Source organism: Achroia grisella, unplaced genomic scaffold (genome assembly GCF_030625045.1).
Source record: "Achroia grisella isolate CSIRO2021 unplaced genomic scaffold, CSIRO_AGI_Agris_v1 utg2172, whole genome shotgun sequence".
Taxonomy (NCBI): domain Eukaryota; kingdom Metazoa; phylum Arthropoda; class Insecta; order Lepidoptera; family Pyralidae; genus Achroia; species Achroia grisella.
This window is the reverse complement of record NW_026712718.1, coordinates 319,481-339,992: the sequence shown is the minus strand read 5'-3', so window position 1 is coordinate 339,992 and position 20,512 is coordinate 319,481. Positions and strand designations below refer to the sequence as shown.

At 35.1% G+C, this 20,512-nt stretch overlaps 5 protein-coding genes across 5 annotated transcripts; all 5 read right to left on the bottom strand.

The window, feature by feature from the left end:
* Positions 1 to 365: 365 nt before the first annotated feature.
* LOC131842396 (3-oxoacyl-[acyl-carrier-protein] reductase FabG-like) lies at positions 366 to 1,115 on the bottom strand. Its single transcript, XM_059190932.1, has one exon. The coding sequence runs from the start codon at positions 1,113 to 1,115 to the stop codon at positions 366 to 368; it is 750 nt and encodes a 249-aa protein (XP_059046915.1).
* A 1,691-nt stretch (positions 1,116 to 2,806) lies between these two features.
* Positions 2,807 to 3,565, bottom strand: LOC131842395 (uncharacterized oxidoreductase SSP0419-like). The gene has a single exon (XM_059190931.1). The coding sequence runs from the start codon at positions 3,563 to 3,565 to the stop codon at positions 2,807 to 2,809; it is 759 nt and encodes a 252-aa protein (XP_059046914.1).
* A 2,572-nt stretch (positions 3,566 to 6,137) lies between these two features.
* On the bottom strand, positions 6,138 to 6,908 carry LOC131842390 (3-oxoacyl-[acyl-carrier-protein] reductase FabG-like). Its single transcript, XM_059190925.1, has one exon. It carries the CDS (start codon positions 6,903 to 6,905, stop codon positions 6,138 to 6,140), a length of 768 nt encoding a protein of 255 aa, XP_059046908.1. The 5' UTR covers positions 6,906 to 6,908.
* A 9,844-nt stretch (positions 6,909 to 16,752) lies between these two features.
* Positions 16,753 to 17,517, bottom strand: LOC131842391 (3-oxoacyl-[acyl-carrier-protein] reductase FabG-like). Its single transcript, XM_059190926.1, has one exon. The coding sequence runs from the start codon at positions 17,515 to 17,517 to the stop codon at positions 16,753 to 16,755; it is 765 nt and encodes a 254-aa protein (XP_059046909.1).
* Positions 17,518 to 19,122: 1,605 nt separating this feature from the next.
* Positions 19,123 to 19,890, bottom strand: LOC131842392 (uncharacterized oxidoreductase SSP0419-like). Its single transcript, XM_059190928.1, has one exon. The coding sequence runs from the start codon at positions 19,873 to 19,875 to the stop codon at positions 19,123 to 19,125; it is 753 nt and encodes a 250-aa protein (XP_059046911.1). The 5' UTR covers positions 19,876 to 19,890.
* Between the last annotated feature and the right edge of the window lie 622 nt (positions 19,891 to 20,512).

The window sequence follows — 20,512 nt, the reverse complement described above, 5'->3', positions numbered from 1 at the left end:
TAGTTGTCTCGCTGCGAGACTTCAGAAATGATTAGAATATGTTTCCACAATCAATTTTGTAAATACATCAAATATATATTATCAGCAGATAAAAACATTCGACTCAAATGTTTGACATTCACCCTTATCTTTCTTCTACTGTAATAAATCGCAGAAATTGTAAATACTAAAATATAGTGCAAAATTTGATTTTATATCTCGTATTATGGATACAACAAAATTACATCATAATTTCAATTTATTGCGGAATAGTAAATTACACAATTACAGATCATAACTACGAACAGGGATGAATGGAAAAGAAAAACATATTACGCCGGCCACAAATATATGAGATAAGGAAGAAGCAGATGATGATGACTACGTTACATAATGGCACCATTATCAGAAACGAAATCTGATCCTGTAATACCCCTTGCCTTCTCACTTGCTAGATACAGAACAAGTTCAGCTATTTCGTCAGGTTCTGAGCACCTTTTTAGAGGTGTGAGTGAACTTAGAATATCCCAGGATAAGTCTGAAACCCCAGCATTTTCAATAATATCCGTCCTCACTGGACCCGGGCTAATAGCGTTTACTCTCACGCCTGAAGAAGATAGCTCTAGAGCAGCTCCACGAGTGAAATGATCTAATGCAGCTTTCGAAATATTATAAGCCCCATAATCTGTTAGTACTGCTGACTTCCCTGCTATACTAGATATATTCACAATATTGCCTTTAGTTTCGATGAGGTGAGGAGCGGCCAATGCTGTGAGATGAACAACTGCACGTATATTCACTGCCATTATATTATCATATGCCTGCAATATAGTGCCATTCAAAATATTTCCCTTTCGTGATATCCCGGCGTTGTTCACCAAAACGTCTATTTTTCCAAATTTGTTGATCGTTTCGTTGATAATTCTTTTGGCATCGTCATCGTTGCTTACATCAGCATTGATTACGAGTGGCGTATTACCATTACTGGCGCATTCCTCGGATACATTTCTTAGTTTATTCTCTTTCCTGCCGACTATAACCACGTCGGCACCTTCTTTAGCGAACTGCACCGCTGTAGCAGCTCCTATACCGGAACTAGCGCCAGTCACTATAACCACTTTATTTGAGAAACTCATTCTGTGTCTGATTACACTAAACAAATAACAGTTATTTGATAGCACGTCTATATTTATAGTAATCGCGATTTTGATGCTTGGTATAGTCGAACACAAAAATTATCTTTGAATTAGGGTTATATTGATACAGTGTAGATAATTATTATGTTAAATTCATATTAAACTATTATTAAGGCTGTCTGCATATACGTCTGTTTTGATAAGATGTAATATATAAATAATAATTATACTATTAATTAATAATTTATATGCTATGTTAAAAAGACATATTTCAATCGTTAGAATGCATGGAATTGTATAAATTAGATTCTCCTCGTCTATGAGAAGCTATGAGAACAATCTTACTCATAAAAATAAAATTCTAAAGTGCCTTATAGTTCTTGTTTAAAAATACTAATATTTTTATATAATGATGATTTTTATGTATTTTCCTGATATACAAAACACCTATGTAACTGTTTCTATGAAACTATAAATTATTGAGTAACCCTTATCATTATATATCGACCAATTTATATAATATCTTTTTAAATTATAGCCTATATGCTAGCCTACTGATGTATAAGCTGTGTTACTGTAATTTCATCAAAATTCGTTCAGTAGTTTTTGCGTGAAAGAGTAACAAACATCCATTCATTCTCACAAACTTTCGCATTAATAATATTAGTAAGATATTTATTTTAAACTCCTTACAAGAAAAAAATGCAAATACATAGTTCAGTGTTTTTTAAGCTGTAAATTTAGCCTCTAGGCGATAGTCAATTCTTTTTTTGGTTGATAAATGAAAAACGACAATCATTTGTTTGTACATTATAAGAAAATCTGTAATTTACAATGAAATCACTTAAACAGGTCGTAGCTTTTAGTCTGCGGTTAAATCAATGTGATTTTAGAATACAAAGTATAATTCATCTGTTGTGGTGGGGTTCTTTTGTGTTGAGATTGTATTTGAGATGATGTGTTAAATAATAAATAACGTTTGCAGCAGAAGAATTGAAATTGTCTTTTCTTATAATATTTTCTTTTATAATAATGTCTTTATTTGACAAATAAATTATTTTTAAACCGTATTCGATAAGGAGGTCATATGTACACCTAACATCCTCCCACAGGCATGAAGTGCTCTTCAGATAGCCTACAGCAAATGAGCTTCAAATACATCAGAGTTTGTCTTAACCGTGGCTACTCTCTCTCTATCTTTCCACTCAAGAGTACCATCTTTCCCACCAAGCGTACCATCTTTTCACCCAAGAGTACCATCTTTCCACCCAACAGCATTCTTGTTGCTCAGTAACAGATATGTGTAACGTGCAACTGTGACGAAAACCAGAGTTGGGGAGTATTATGGATTTCTCAGTTGGTTATTATGGTGATTGTAATAAAACTATGTAATTGTGGATAAATGAAAATAATTTGCTTCCGTATATTGTGAAAAGATCAATTGCAATAATAAAACAAAAGAAGAACAGCGACAGGAACATTAAAAAATAAAAAAGTATTAACAAGGTGGTTTTAATTTCCAACAACCAGATTAAATTAATCCATCAGAGATCACGTTACAGAGGGTTCGCGTAAACAGAAAGTTTTTAAAACACTTGTGTAGTCTATCTCTATACATCACTTTATTTTTGATAACAAATAGTTCATACAATAACTCTTGCAACGTCATTCAGTTCACAAATAGATATTTATTAGAGGCGAAACTGTAAAAGGCCTCCATTATCAGTAACGAAATCTGATCCGGTAATTCCTTTAGCCTTTTCGCTTGCTAGGAATAGAATTATTTCAGCGATCTCCTCAGGCTCGGAGCATCTCTTCTGAGGTACAGCTGCAGCCATAACATCCCAGCTCACTATATCCGACAATCCTGCATTCTCTATAATATCCGTTTTCACTGGACCTGGACTAACAGTATTCACTCTTACACCTTTAGAAGCCAACTCTAAAGCAGCGCCACGTGTGAAATGGTCTAATGCAGCTTTCGATATATTATAAGGTATGGATCGTGACATTGCAACTGTTTTTCCACCTATACTAGATATGTTAACAATATTTCCCTTAGTTTTGATAAGGTGAGGAGCGCTCAATGCTGTGAGATGGACGGCCGCACGTAAATTCACTGCCATAATGCTATCATACGCTTTTAAGATACCTCCATCTAAGATAGTGCCACTGTCAGAAACTCCAGCGTTGTTAACCAAAACGTCTATTTTTCCAAATTTGTTGATTGTTTCATTGATTATTTTCTTGGCATCATCATCGTTACTTACATCAGCTTTGATGACGAGAGGCGTGTTGCCGACACATCGTTCAGAGACATTCTTCAGTTTGCTTTCATTCCTGCCGACTAGCACTACATTAGCACTTTTTTTAGTAAACAGTACTGCAGCAGCAGCTCCTATGCCAGAACTGGCGCCGGTCACTATAACCACTTTACTTGCAAAACTCATGACGGATTTAACAATACTAAATAGGATATTTCATAATACATATATATTTATGGCATCGTATATTGATATTTATAATTATCACTAGGTGTAGTCGAATACAAAAGTTTTATATGATTTTCAGACTGGTACAGTATCAATACTTTATTCTTCTAAATATTTACGATCTTAGCAACAGCACAGTTTGGTTTTTCAAATTTTAAACTATTAAATTTTAATATTCATTACATGGTACAAAACAAAGTCACTGTCCGTCCCTATGTATGCTTAAATCTTTAAAACTACGCAACGGATTTTGAAGCGGTTTTTTTAATAGATAGAGTGATTCAAGAGGAAGGTGTATATATATATATAATATATGCACACCCATGTGTCATGTCATGGCCGGGTAGCTAAATTATATAACCCTGTTTTGAGTGCGCGCAGTATTATATAAACCTCTATTTTTTGCAATGTCATATTTATATATATAATGTTATATTATAAAGAGGTAAAGTTTGTGAGGTTGTAAGAGGTTACCTTTGGATTGATCCGATATTAAAAATTGTTTTTTCAATAGAAATTACATATATTATACCTCCACTGCTGCCCCGCCAGCGTAAACCACTCATGTAAAGTGCGAATATTGTAACTACCATATAGTAATTTTTAGTAGCTGTGACGTGGTCGAGTGGAATGAGTAGTCCTGCTCACTAAAATGACCAGTCATGTGTCATGTCATGGCCGGGTCATTGGGCTCCCTAAAATATGGTTGAGTGCGCGCAGTGATGGCTGGCTCATCCGTCATACTCGTGAACGAGTTCTGCTTGTAGGGACTGGTCTGCTCTTATCACTACGACTGATCTAATCTCATTGCATATTTATATTTGGCCCAAAAAATGAGTGCTTGTTGGTAGTTTGTATTCACAGGATGATAGGATGAACATGAAGTCAGATCAGTTAGCCCATCGTGACAAATTCACCGGGAATTTATCACGATGATTTCCAGGGGGAACCACGTGGAGGTCAACCTGACATAGTACATTGCTAGCAATAGGCTCATTAGTACACATTACTAACAATTCCCTTTCCCCTAAAAATTGTTATGACTATTAAAAAGTGCTTAAATTAAGTTTATATGAATAAATGATTTTCTATTCTATTCTATTAACACAGGCGAGTGCACCAATCCATTGTCATCCATAAAAAACACTTGTCTAGATAATTGTCTCGTCGGCTGGATTACTGTGATGATTAAACATAAGTTCCACAATAAAATTTATAAATACACCAACATATATAAAAGTATGTTATCACTTGATAATAACGCTTGTACTATAACTCTATCCATATCTTTCTAATTTACTGTCTAACACGGAAATTGTGAATGATTTTGTTTTCACCATTGGTTTTTGTTTTCATTTCTAACTAAATTAACTACTACCTTTATATTATTGTTTGGATGTGAAAGTCGGTCGGTCAAGTGTGAAACGATGCACTGAATTGTCTATAATATTTTAATTGATACTAGTTACCCGCAAATTCGTCAGCGTGGAGTTTAACTGTATTTTTCTAATATAAAAGTAGCCTAAGTTACTCCTTATTACATCAGCTACCTGCCAAAAAAAGTCCCGTCAAAATCGGTACATCCAGAGATTAGCCGGAACAAACGGACAGACAGACAAAAAATGTTGTTTTTGTGTATGTACCATATTTATATTCATATGCACGTAGTAAAAAAACATATTACGCCGACACCAAATAAATGGGATAAGGAAGAAGCAGATGATGATCTTTATTTATTTATTTACACAACTATTATTACCTAAGCCCAATACAATAGTGTATCTAATACTATATTATACATGTTTGTTAATCTATATATATAACTCAAAGGTGACTGACGTAGTGATCTATCAACGCACAGCCCAAACCACTGGACGGATCGGGCTGAAATTTGGCATGCAGGTAGATGTTATGACGTAGGCATCCGCGAAAGGATTTTGATTAATTCTACTCCCAAGGGGTACAATATATATACAATGAAAGTTTGTATGAAATTTTGTGAATTTTAAACCGGTCGGGCTGAGACTTTCCCCGATTCCCTAAGAAAGGATTTTGATAAATTCCACCCCTAAGGGGATAAGATAACGCGAGCGAAGCCGCCGACAAAAGCTAGTGTAACATATAATATACAATGTTGTTTTTATGAATTCAGACAATATAATTACTGAGTTACTAATAGGAATAAAATTACATTAGTTTATAATGTAAACTAGATGTCCCAGAAAACGTTGATATGCCATATAAATTAAAATCGTTATTAAAAAATAGGGGTTGATGTTAGAAGGGTGAAAATTTAGGGTTGTATATATTTTTCAATCCTAAATAATCATAAAAAAAAATATATTATGTCGAAAAAATAAAAAAATATATATTTAGGGGTGGATATCCCTTACCACTTAGGGGTATGAAAAATAGATAGTAGCCGATTCTCAGACCTACTGTATATGCATATAAAATTTCATAAAAATCGGTCAAGCCGTTTCAGTGGAGTATGGTAACTAACATGACACGAGAATTTTATATATAAATTTTATTGCGGAATAGTAAAATGTAGAAGAGCTCCATTATCAGAGACGAAATCTGATCCTGTTATACCTCTTGCCTTCTCACTTGCTAGATACAGAACAATTTCTGCTATTTCGTCAGGTTCTGAGCACCTTTTTAGAGGAGTCATGTTACCCATATCATCCCAGGACATGTTCAATATACCTGAATTTTCAATAATATCCGTTCTTACTGGTCCCGGGCTAATGCTGTTCACTCTAACTCCTGAAGAAGATAACTCTAGAGCAGCGCCACGAGTGAAATGATCTAATGCAGCTTTCGAAACAGCATAAGCTAGATATCCAGCAATTGTTGCTATTTTTCCAGCTACACTGGATATATTCACAATATTGCCTTTAGTTTGGACGAGATGAGGAGCAGCCAATGCTGTAAGGTGAACAGCAGCTCGTACATTCACTGCCATTATACTATCGTACGCTTTCAATATAGTTCCATCTAAGATAGTCCCACCGTCAGAAATTCCAGCGTTGTTCACCAAAACGTCTATTTTACCAAATTTGTTGATGGTTTCACTGATTACTCTTTTAGCATCGTCATCGTTACTAATATCAGCTTTGATGAGGAGTGGCGTGTTACCGCTCCTGCTGCATATTTCGAAGACATTCTTCAGTTTGTCTTCCTTCCTGCCAACTATTACAACGTTGGCACCTTCTTTAGCGAATTGAACTGCTGTAGCGGCTCCGATGCCGGAACTTGAACCAGTCACTATAACCACTTTGTTTGAGAAACTCATGATGCGTCTGAGTGTACAAAACAAATAATAATATTTGATAGCATGTCTGTATTTATAGTATCGTGATCAGTAATTTTTAAGTTATCTACAGTCGAACACACAAATGGTATCTCTGATTTGTACTAATGCTGTGTAAATATTTTTCTTTTCAATTGCATATTTATATATTATACTGCTGTGCTCTCGGTTTCACCCGATGTATAAGCCTATTGCATTACTAGCAGTTCCCGCGACTTCGTCCGCGTGGAATTTAACTTTATTTTTCTACAATAAATGTAGCCTAAGTTACTTTTTATTACATCACCTATCTGCCAAAAAAAGTCCACTCAAAATAGGTCCAACCATTTCAGAGATTAGCCGGAACAAACAGACAGACAGACAAAAATTGTAAACAATGTTATTTTGGTGTATGTACCATATTTATATTCATATGCATGTAGTAAAAAACGGTTATTTCAATATTACAAACAGACACTCCAATTTTATTTATATGTATAGATAGATAGATAAAAGTGTGTGTGTTTTCTAGGTACAATATGTATGTATTTACGAAAAAGAATATATATGTATTCCAAGACCGATACAAACAATCATACTCATGAATACAAATGTTTGTGCCGTGCGAGGAATCGAACCCGCGACCATCGGAAGTAACCGCCTTACTTGTTGTGTTAAAGCGCTAGACCAGCGAGGCCGTCGATATCTCTATAATGTATAACAAAAAAACACTTTTGTATGTAACAGTTTCTACGAAGCGCGTATCACGATGATAGGACAATATTTACACAAATAATATATGATTGTTACAAACAAATCTATAATTATTATAATAATAATAATAATAATAATGACAAAACTGTACATCACAATAGACCATTACAGACAAAACTGTACATCACAATAGACCCGATATAACATTACACGACAAAATCAACAAAAAGTACTTGTAGATATAGCCATCCCAAACACACACAATATACAAAGCACAGTCAATGAAAAACTAACAAAGTACACAGATCTAGCAATAGAATTAAAAAAACAATGGAAAGCACACACCATCCACATAGTACCCATAGTTTTGTCATCCACAGGAATTATACCAAAAAGTCTGAACAAACACCTAGACACGTTGCATATCCCCTCCTCTACAATAGACCTATTACAAAAAGCCGTCATACTAAACACATGCCGAATAGTCAGAAAATTTCTATCTTCATCACATAACTCATCCATGCTTGGCTAAGGCCCGCGTGTTTGAATATATTACCCCCGTAAAAAGGGAGATATAATAAATATATATTGTTGCCGATAACCTTTTTGATAGTTTTTATGTTTTTTATATATATTTGAATTTTATATTTTGACGTTCTGTTTTTATATACTATTTGTTTTCTTATGCCATATTGTCTTTATATTTTTGCTAGCGAGCTGATTACATCTATTTTACCTCACCTAAGAACGTGTCTCATTTTTAACCAGTCCTTATACAGTCCTTCCTTCCGTAACATTGTGGTCCTTTCTTTCGCCGTCTTTAGTATTACATTATAATAAAAATTCTAAATTTTTCCGACATGAAGACACGTTCCCAAACGAAGGGTGAGAGTATCAGCCAAGAGCGGAATCCTCCGCGGATATAGTTGGTGAGGAACCTAGCGCGCCGCTCGAAACAACGGGCGCAGCACGCTCTTTTATTTCAGGTTCCACAACTTCATCTTCCACTGTCAGAGCCCGTTCCGTAGCCGCTCAAGTCGAACATGCGAAAAAGCTTTTGGATTTGGAACGAGCCGCAGCTGCGAGAGAAGCGGAGCGTGAACGTGAAATACAACAAAGAGAAGCGGAGCGAGAACGACAATTACAACAAAGAGAAGCGGAGCGAGAACGACAATTACAACAAAGAGAACGTGAGGTACTCGAATTGGAGCTATCTGCTCAACTAGCTGAGATTGAAGCTGAAGATGAACGTAACAGTCGACGTAGCGTACGTTCGTCTATTAAATATGTCCAGGGTTGGCTCAACAAATGTGTGGATGTTGCAACGGAGCCTAGGGAGGTGGTCATTCCCAGTCGTACTGCCCCTGTTGGTATACAAGCCACCGGTAGTTCGGCTCTTGTGGATTTCCTATCTTCTACAACGTGTCCCCGCAGTCGTACCCCTGTTTCGGAGGTCGCTTATTCGCGTCTCGGTACGTCTGCCCTTGTGGATCGTGTCTCTGTTTCTAATAAATTCACTAACAGACATTTGACTTTTTCAGAGCCCCAATCTACATATCTTCAATCTTCAGGTCCTATTAATGCGGTGCTGGCTGAATCATCGGCACAGTGTAGTTACCAGTGTCCTCAGGGAATAGTAACTACAAATCAGCACCCGGAAAGTAATATTTGTTGTAAAAATAATACACACACAGGTAAGTCAGATATTCATTTATTAGCAAATGCAATAACAGCTTTAACGAATGTTAACCGTCCTTCAAAACACAGGGATGATCGACTACCTCCCTATGATGGTAAACATTTAGATTGGTTTATTTTCAAAAGAGTTTTCGAAGAGTCAGCCTCTTCGTACACGCCTGCTGAAAACTTAGCGCGTATCGGCATGGCGTTACGTGGCACGAGGGGCCGTTGCTGTATTGCTGGTAACAGCACGCGACCCTGCGCCAGTCATGGCACACCTAGAGATGCGGTTCGCTCGGCCAGAGTACATTGTGCTACATGAAGTAAATACACTGCGAGCCCTTCCTAGGCTAGGCACAGAATCGAGAGATTTACATATCCTTGCTTGTCGCGTTCGTAACAGTGTCGAAATTATAAAATTACTGAAAAACAAAGCTTATTTAGAATCTCCTGAACTTTTTAACTCTGTATTATCCAAATTGACCCCACTAATGAGATCACGGTGGATAGATTTTATTTCCAACAAAAATTTCACCTCCAACACGTCTGTAGGTTCACCAACAAAACTTGAACTTTTAGCGGATTTTTTGACTAGGGAGGTAAACATTCAGTTACAATTTGGCATAATTAATAATCATCCTAGTAGTTCTTTCGATAATTATTCTAAAATAAATTCTAAAATGAAAAATTCATCACATTCTAGTACATTTTCTTTGAGTGACAATGTTGATAATACGCATGACAAGACATTAATATGTCTTTATTGTCAGCAGTGTCATGCAATAGAAATATGTAAAAAATTTCTTTCTCTCACACCTCAAAAGAGGTTTAAGTGGTGTAAAAATGAAAAAGTTTGTAACAGATGCCTTAAAAAAGGTTTACACAGGTATAAATATTGTACTAGAGGGGATTTATGTAATATTTCTGGGTGTAAATATAAGCATCATAAACTTTTACATTTTTTGTCGGATGTGTCGGGGTCCTCTGTCAGTAATAATTATGTTACTATAGAGGATATATCTCAGGAGGACCAACCACGAGCGCACATTTCCATGAATTCCGCAGTTTGTCCTCCGATTATGACAACCGATAAAAACGTTAACGAGACAGCTGCTCATACGTTCATTGGTCAGACTGTCAATGAATATAAGACTTTACGGCCATTGTTAAAAGTTGTGGCGGTTACAGTAAGTGGCCCTAAGGGTAGTGTCGACACATTTGCTCTTTTGGACGATGGATCGACTTCTACCTTTATTGATTCTAAGATTTCTCGCGCTATCGGGGTATCTGGACCGAAGGCTAGCCTCAAGGTGGAATGCATTGGGGGCTCTCAAAACTGTCTGAAGTAGAGTTTGTCGACATATGTATTAAAGGGCGCAATTCTGGTAGTGATCCTTTTAAACTACATAGAGTGCGTTCCATTGCCAGATTGGGTGTCTCACGACAGACGTTACGTGCGACTGACTTAGAAAGGTTTTCTCATTTGTCAGATTTGAAAAATATTATTTCTTATGAAAATGTGCAACCAACTCTTATTATAGGTATTGATAATTGGTTTTTATCCCTTCCTTCACAAGTTCGAGAGAATGGTCCCTCTGAACCCGTGGCATACTTAACTAAATTGGGTTGGGTCATTTTTGGTTTTTCACATTCGTCAAATAATGTACCAGGGACGGATTCAGAAGTTAATGTAAATTATTATGTAACAACTATTTAGAAATAGACAAATTAAATAAAAATAATTTTAAATTAGACCCGACAGGAATAGGTACTAAAATGTCTACCTCTTCCGCAGACACGCGAGCGGTTTCTATTTTATTAAATTCGGCACAACTGATGGGCAGCCGTAACCAAACTACGAGGTCGGCAGCTTCAAGAAGCCTCACACATTTACCTTCTTCAACAACTGAAGAGATGCTAGAGCCAGGTATCTTCATGCACCGAAGAGCTAGCAGCAAAAAGCTACTGTGGCCTGCCAACACCTCGAGGTATTAAAATAGATGTTGCAATATTGAGTCGTTGCGAGAAGAGGGACACTACTACAAAATTATCTGGGATAACTGCACAGCCTTGAGTACTGTGAGAGTTCCTGAGACATTGAGTAAGCTGTACAGTATTTATATGCAGTAATCGCAACACCTTTTACGCATTATTCCTTCTGTAGCACCGTTTATGGGTGACACTTGAAAACGCCTTGTCAGAAATGTTAAGTGCGCCATGAAGTCATCATTGCATTTACGCTACGAGTTTTTGAAGGGATGCTGACAAGTATTATTATTGTAGATGCAGAAGTCTTAGCCAATTCACGTCCCTTGACCCATGTCTCTGATGTTCCCTTGTGCACGCTGGTTTTAAGAACATTAAAATTAATACCAAAATCAAGGACTGATAGAAATGCCCAGTCTCCTACGCGTCGTCGACGTCGGTCGGTCCTAATTTTAGAGAGCAACCTTCCTCGAGGTAGCTGACTTAAAGGCAGAGTTTCGGCGGTCCACACTGGCAACGATGGCGGTCCACCCTGGCAAGTCTCATCGATGTCAAACCACTGACGGAACACTGCGTTGAGCTCCCAAGAAGCTGGTGCGGTTGCCCATCAGCTAAATTGGGAGGATGTTGCCGATGGCAACCTTTTTGATAGTTTTTATGTTTTTTATATATATTTGAATTTTATATTTTGACGTTCTGTTTTTATATACTATTTGTTTTCTTATGCCATATGGTCTTTATATTTTTGCTAGCGAGCTGATTACACCTATTTTACCTCACCTAAGAACGTGTCTCATTTTTAACCAGCCTTAATACAGTCCATCCTTCCTTCCGTAACATAAATATATATGTGTAATAATAATAATAATAATTTCTACAAACAGATTATTATTTATATTATAGTAGATTCAGCTAAAAATAGAACATTGTTATGTACTTGGCTTAGGCCCATACATAGTAGTACACACTAAGATTACTGGCGAAAGTCGAGAGGAAAAATAATAAATATTAAAATAATAATAATAATCTTTAAATATCTCGACCTGGCTCACGAGGTGACCGAAATCATTCCAATCGTTATGTCGGTGAACGGTCTTATCCCAACCAGTCTGGAACAACATCTCAGACGGTTGGGATTCCGAGGCGGCTCACTCCCGGGAAAGATGCAGAAAGCGGTGCTTTTAGATTCTGCCCGCATTGTACGCCGGTTGCTCTCCCTGGGGCCCTGAACCCCGGCCGACTGTGCTTCTACCGGGGGTATGTTGCCATCTCCTCTCCTTAAGAGGGGAGATGAGAATTTTTGGATAAAAATAATAATAATCTCAGGACAATTCACACAGCGCCATCTAGACCCAAGTTAAGCTAGCTAAAACTTGTGTTATGGATACTAGATAACTGTCGTATATCTACATTATATTTTAAAACAAAATTACGATTAAACGGAAAATATATGCAGTGTAATAAAACTATAATATACATAAATTAAATACACATATGTAAATATAAGTTTATATATAAATTTTACATAGATCACTTACTCACTCACACACACACACACACACATACACACACACACACACACACACACACACACACACACATGCTCAATGCACTCCACGTTTAAACTTAAAACTAGATGTATAACTAATTTATATGAAGGGGAGACCTGTTGTCTAAGTTACAGGCTATTGCTTAGTTTGGGCTCCAGATTTCCCACAAATTATATTTGTGTTTTTTATTTGTTAGCATTTATATAATAAAACTAAAATTATGTAATTTGTGGTGTGTAGTGTTATATTATGTTTAACAAAAAAACACTTCTGTATATGACAGTTTCTGCGAAGCTAGTATCACGATGATGTGACAATATTTACACAATTATGATTGTTAATATACAAACAAATCTATAATTATGATTATATGTGTGTATACAGATAAAAAATGTTGACCAACATTAGGCCATTTTTCTTATCTGTAGATTAATTTCATTTTGATTTTAAAACGTCATTTAATAAAAAGCTATTTTAAATGTATGTTATACTAGCTATTGCCTGCGATTTCGTCTGCGTTTCCGTCGTTTTTCGTAAAGCAATGGTTTTGATGTGTTTTCCTAACATTTCCGTTCACTGCTCTGCTCCTATTGATCGTAGCGTAATGACAAGTGTACTATAACCTGCCCGGGAGTATGAAGAATAATTGTACCAAGTTTCGTCAAAATCCATCGAGTAGTTTTTGTTTTATGACGAACATACAGACAGACAAAAATTTTACTGTCTTTTGGCATCAGTATCTCTACAGATTTATTATAAGTATAGATTAATAATGATTCTTACTAACATCCTTACCTCCTTACTGTCTGTCTGTCTATATCGCTTTCACGCTAAAACTACTGCACCGATTAAATTAAAATTTAGTGCACAGATAATCTAGATTTTATTTTTCGTAATGTGGCATTAAAAATACCTATAAATATAAATTTTTACCCTTCAAATCAAATCAAATCAAATCAAATTTATTTGCACTAAACATAGGTTTACATTGGTTGTTATTGTAATATAATGTCCCATTATGTTTTGCCTCATTAGGCATGCAAAATATATAAATATTATTTAATTATTAAATCAATTGTCATCAGAGAATTATAAATACATATTATTATTATTACACTATTATTAATTTAAAAACTCGTTTACGGAGTAAAAACATTTGTCGAGTAACCAACTATTTAATTTATATGTCAATCGTCCTCGTGGAAGTGTCTTTATATCATCTGGTATTTTATTATAAATTTTTATCGCCATATGGAAGACATTACTTTTGACCATACTTAATTTCGTTCCATGTATGTACAGCTTCGTTCCTACTCTAGATCTTTGACTTCTTTGGCTCATTTCTTTATTTTTAGGAAATATTATTTTAATTATAATAATTATAAATAGGATTTTGATCTTCTATCACCATTCCCTATTTTAATAGCTTTTTTAATTTATACTAGCTGTATACGCGACTTCGTCCGCGTGGAATTTAACTTATTTTTCTAAAATATAAGTAGCGTAAGTTACTTCATATTACATCAGCTACCTGCGAAAAAATTCCGTCAAAATCGATCCAGCCATTTCAGAGATTAGCCGGAACAAACAGACAGACAGACAGACAAAAATTGTAAGAAATGTTATTTTGGTGTACATACCGATAATTATATTCATATACATGTAGGAAAAAACGGTTATTTCAATATTACAAACAGACACTTTAATTTTATTTATATATGTAGATTGTTATTATATAAACAAATCTAACATTATGACATATACAGCTAAAAAATGTTGACTAAAATTAGGCTATTTTTTATCTGTAGTTTAAGACTTAAAGTTTTTTTTTTTATTTTATGCCCTCGTTGGTCTAGCGGTTTAGGACACCGCTTTAATTCCGAAAGTCGCGGGTTCGACTCCTTGCACTTCTTGTGATGAGACTTGTGATATTCCGAATGAGTGGTAGAATAAAAATATATGACTGTTTAAAATTTCTTATAATAAGTTTATTTGAATAAATATCATTTCTATTTCTATTTATATTAGTCAACTTTTAATAATTTAATCATTCATTTATTAACAGAATACAGTGTTGCAAACAGATTACTTTTCTTTTAGACAAAAGACATTCTACGTTAGTCCACGATACACAATTTCCCTTTACCTTTAATATCCTTTCAACCTTTTCACGTGAAATAGTAACAAACAAACAAACAGATATACCGACATTTATAACAATATAACAACATAACTGGAGTCGGCGGATTCTAGAGTGGAGACCGTGAATTGGCAAATGTAGTGTAGGACGCCCCGCAGCTAGGAGGAGCGACGACACACGTAGGGTTGCGAGTTGTAACTGAATGAGAAGGGCTGAAGATCGTGCGCAGTGGCGTGTCTTGAGAGAGGGCTATGTCCAGCAGTGGACTTCAGTGGGCTGATTATGATGACAACAATAGTCTATGTACTTTTTTTTTATAACACAGGGGACAAACGAGCGTGCGGCTCACCTGATGGTAAGTGATTACCGCCGCCCATAAGCACCCGGAACACCAGGGGAATTGCAAGTACGTTGTCGGCCTTTTAAAAAGGAATAAGCTCTTTTCTTGAAGGTTTCAATTTCGTATCGGTTCGGAAATACCATTGCTGAAAGGCGATTCCACAATGTGGTTGTGCGAGGCAAAAAGTTTCTAGAAAACCGCACTGTGGAAGACCGCCATTCATCCAGATGATCAGGATGGTATTTCAGTTTCTGTCAGGTGGTACGGTGGTGAAACTCAGCAGCTGGTATTAATCCGAACAATTCCTCAGAACACTCCCCGTGATATATGCGGTAGAAAATGCACAGAGATGCAATATCTCGCCGCAAAGCCAATGGGTCGAGTCTGTCACATAGACGTTGATTACCAATGATTCTGGCTGAAGTATAATGTACCTGTATGTATAATGTATTATTGTTCTCACGTATGAGTCTGCCCTTGAGAAGTACCCAAAACTCTGTGTACTACTTTACTCTGTGTACTTCTACTCTGTGTGCTATTCGACTATATAAGGTAATCATAACATCCAAATAACATTTGCATATTATTGTAATTTATTTATTAATAGTATATGTAAATATATAAAACTGATATATTAGTTTATTTCTGTATATAAAATACAATTAAATTTTAAAATATGGGCACTACGAATCAGGGTTCGCTGATATATAAATATCTGTGTTATAGTATATGTATATCACGATATATATGAATTGATTTGTTCCTGTCTTCTGAACTAAACATTTTAAAGACGGATGGAGATTATGTTTATTGTTTACCATGGCAACAAGTAGCGAAAAACTACAGTTCAGAATAATTTAGATTGTTTCCCAAAATGGCAACCTCAGTTAAATAATTGTTGAGTATATATATTTATATCATTTAACATTTGCTTTATTATAACTATATAGTAAGTTATCTTATATTATTTATTAAAATAAAATAGTACAATATCGTAACATATAATTAAAATCCATAAAACTATTTAAAAAATATCGACTTTTCAAAAACACTTACTTTCAAAAACATTAAGTTTATTTTCATAAGTTATTTTTCTATTTCTATTTTCTATTACCAATGTTATTGACGGTAAAAATTCATTTATTTGTTTGTTAGTATTAAATAACCTAAAAAAATATTTATTTAAAAAAATATTTTACCTACATGCTCAAAGAAAAATATGTTCATTTCATTTAAAATACTAGTGATCCCAACAATACTGCTTAGTTATAAATATTAAGTGAATAAAACATTTTTTTTCTAGTTCTACTTTATACTAGCAATATTATAGTGCGTTAAAAATTCTTTTATTTGTTTGTTAATACTAGTGATCCCAACAATACTGCTTAGTTATAAATATTGTATAAATAAAACTATATTATAATTTAAATTAATTTATTACTACACTTTAAATTGTAATAAACCTCCGTTATCAGAAACGAAATCCGATCCTGTTACACCTTTTGCCTTCTCACTTGCTAGATATAGAATAATTTCACCGATTTCTTCAGGCTCAGATACTCTTTTTAGGGGAACCGTGTCACTTACAGAATCCCAGGTCATTTCTGAATTGCCTGTGTTATTGTCTATAAAATCAGTTCTCACCGGTCCAGGACTCACGGTATTCACTCTCACTCCTGAAGGAGCCAGCTCAAGAGCAGCACCACGAGTGAAATGGTCTAATGCAGCTTTAGAAATTTCATATGGTAATAATCCAGGCATTGTTGTCTTTTTCCCTGCGATACTGGATATATTCACAATATTTCCCTTAGTTTTCACAAGATGCGGTACAGCTAAACTGGTAAGAAGAACAACAGCTCGCATATTCACAGCCAATGTTTTATCATACGCTTCAAGTATATTACCGCTTAGAATGTTACTATAGAAAGCCATGCCAGCGTTGTTAACCAAAACGTCTATTTGTCCAAACTCGTTGATGGTTTCAGTAACGATTCTTTTAACTTCGTCATCGTTACTTACGTCAGCTTTAACAACAAGTGGCTTGTTACCACTGCGGGCGCATTGCTCTGCCACGTTCTTCAACTTACTCTCATTCCTGCCAACTATCACCACCTTAGCACCTTCTTTAGCGAACTGCACCGCTGTAGCAGCGCCGATACCGGAACTAGCGCCAGTCACTATAACCACTTTATTTGAGAAACTCATGGTTGAAATGATTCTACTAAACAAATAAGAACAATTTTATAGCACACCTATATATATAGCAATCGTGATGAGTAATACGCGTTGAGTGTAGTCGAGTACAAAAGTTTTAGGAACTGATATTACAAAGTAGAATGACTTGGCGTTTTGTATATAATGACAAAAGTCAAACTAGTTTGATTTCCACATATTTCACAACGTAAATTATTCTTACATGTAGTAATATTTTTAAATATTTTAATTGTCTTTAAAATCTTATAAAGTGCGATAATAATAACCGTTGGACCGACGCGACGCCATCAGTTACTTGTATTGTTTAAATAATTGCTCGTATTTATTCGGACCCTAGAGTGAAGGTATAAAGGTATGCAACACTATCCTACCTTGAAGTATATCTGATATGCTCTCCATAACTACAATGTACATACTTATTGTACAGGCTATTCGTCTTTGCAATTTCTTGCCACTTTCTATTAGATCTGCTCAATCCCATTGTATCTTCAAAAATCTAGTACGATCTCATTTTCTCTCCAACTAAAAATCTTTCTTTATTGTTTTGTTTTATTATACATGTATTTATATTTTATTTATGTGTGCCTACCTTCAGTTTTATACTTAATACCTTTAGTATGTGTATATTTATTATTCATATATTATCTAATTGTATTTTATATTGCGCCATCTACTTTTCCTTTATTCAAAACTTCTATCTCCCAGGTTGTCTGTAAGAGATTGCTTTGAGGGATAGTTTAGTCTACTTTTATTGGCATATCTTTTATATTAAGTTCTTTTTTTGTAAATATTTATTTTTTATGCACAATAACGTGTACAATAACCTATTTTCTTAAAACGATGAAAATTTGGTATGAATTTAGTTTTTGAAAATTTATTGTTACAAAGATGTGTAATTCCGTTATCATCGTCATTTTATACAGTGAATATGTTCTGATAATTAGTAGTATTTCATGTAGCGGAGGTTACTATGTAATAGGGAAATTGACAATAGCTTTTAACTATATAAACATATCTTCGAATATATTCATATATATAGCAATAATAAATTCAATCAAATGAGTGTCATTTTTAATAAACGATGATGGTTTAAATTTCTACCTATCTGTCTAGTTTGTCTGTGTGTGTAACAATATCTCGGGAACTAGCCGACTAGCAACTGTATTCAAACACTTTTGTGCTATGTTGCTACCGTTTATATCACGATGATTAGACAAAATCGTACACAATCACGTTTGATAATCTTACATATACATAAAATTTTCGTGTCACATTTATAGTTACCATACTCCTCCGAAATGCCTTGACCGATTTTATGAAATTTTATATGCACATTCAGTAGGTCTGCGAATCGGCTACTATCTATTTTTCATACCTCTAAGTCACAATGATTGTCCACCTATAATATTTTATTATTATTGTTTAGATATTTTTTTATTTTCAAAATGTGGCATTAAAACTACAACCCTAAAAATTGATTTTGAATTCATTTTATATTATATAGCAAATAAACGTTTGAAGGGGCAGCCATTATAATCTAAATACTGTGAATAAAACAACATCGTAATTTTAATTAATTTATTACTACACATTAAATTATAATAGACCTCCGTTATCTGAAACGAAATCCGATCCTGTTACACCTTTTGCCTTCTCGCTTGCTAGATATAAAATAATTTCAGCAATTTCTATAGGATCAGATACCCTTTTTAGGGGAACAATGGCACCCATAGCATCCCAGGATATTTCTGATTTGCCTGTGTTATTGTCTATAAAATCAGTTCTCACTGGTCCAGGACTCACGGTATTCACTCTCACTCCTGAAGGAGCCAGCTCAAGAGCAGCACCACGAGTGAAGTGATCTAATGCAGCTTTAGAAACTTCATATGGTATGAATCCACTCATTGTTGCCTTTTTCCCTGCAATACTGGATATATTCACAATATTTCCCTTAGTTTTGACAAGATGCGGAGCTACTAAGCTGGTAAGAAGAACAACAGCTCGCATATTCACAGCCAAAGTCTTATCATACGCTTGAAGTATATCACCGCTTAGAATGTTACCATAGAAAGCCATGCCAGCGTTGTTAACCAAAACGTCTATTTGTCCAAACTCGTTGATGGTTTCAGTAACGATTCTTTTAACTTCGTCATCGTTACTTACGTCAGCTTTCACAACAAGCGGCTTGTTACCACTGCGGGCACATTGCTCTGCCACGTTCTTCAACTTACTCTCATTCCTGCCAACTATCACCACCTTAGCACCTTCTTTAGCGAACTGCACCGCTGTAGCGGCGCCGATACCGGAACTAGCGCCAGTCACTATAACGACTTTATTTGAGAAACTCATTGTTGGATTGATTTTACTAAACAAATAACAACAATTTTATAGCACACCTATATATATACACATAGCAATCATGATAAGTAATACTACGTTGAGTGTAGTCGAGTACAAAAGTTTTAGGAACAGATTTTGCAAAGTGGAATGACTTGACGTTTTGTATATCATGACAAAAGTGAAACTAGTTTTTCTTTCTAGTTTGATTTCCACAAGTATCGCAATAAGTTATTCTTACATATAGGAATATTATCAAATATTGTTATTTTAGAAAGTATAATTATAGTAAGTGTTAGACCGACGTTATCTGTTGCTTGTATTGTTTGCTATGTTTAAATAATTGCTCGTATTTATTCGGGCCCTATCACCAACCTTGTAGTAGATCCTCTCTATAACTGCAGTATTGCTACCTATTGTACAGGGTATGCATCTTTTAAACTCCTTGCCACTATCTAATAAATATGCTCTTCCTATTAAATCTGCTCAATCCCATTCTATTTGCAATAACCTAGTACGCTGTCACTTTGCCTCCGACTAAAAATCTTTTTGTATTGATTTCTTTTGTTATACATGTATACATTTATATATGTGTACATTATTTTATCTATTTAGATAGGTATATTTTAATACCTTTAGTTATTTGTAT

Excerpts from the sequence above, each read along its gene's own strand:
- LOC131842396 (XM_059190932.1), bottom strand. The coding sequence starts at position 1,115 with ATGAGTTTCTCAAATAAAGTGGTTATAGTGACTGGCGCTAGTTCCGGT.
- LOC131842395 (XM_059190931.1), bottom strand. The coding sequence starts at position 3,565 with ATGAGTTTTGCAAGTAAAGTGGTTATAGTGACCGGCGCCAGTTCTGGC.
- LOC131842390 (XM_059190925.1), bottom strand. The coding sequence starts at position 6,905 with ATGAGTTTCTCAAACAAAGTGGTTATAGTGACTGGTTCAAGTTCCGGC.
- LOC131842391 (XM_059190926.1), bottom strand. The coding sequence starts at position 17,517 with ATGAGTTTCTCAAATAAAGTGGTTATAGTGACTGGCGCTAGTTCCGGT.
- LOC131842392 (XM_059190928.1), bottom strand. The coding sequence starts at position 19,875 with ATGAGTTTCTCAAATAAAGTCGTTATAGTGACTGGCGCTAGTTCCGGT.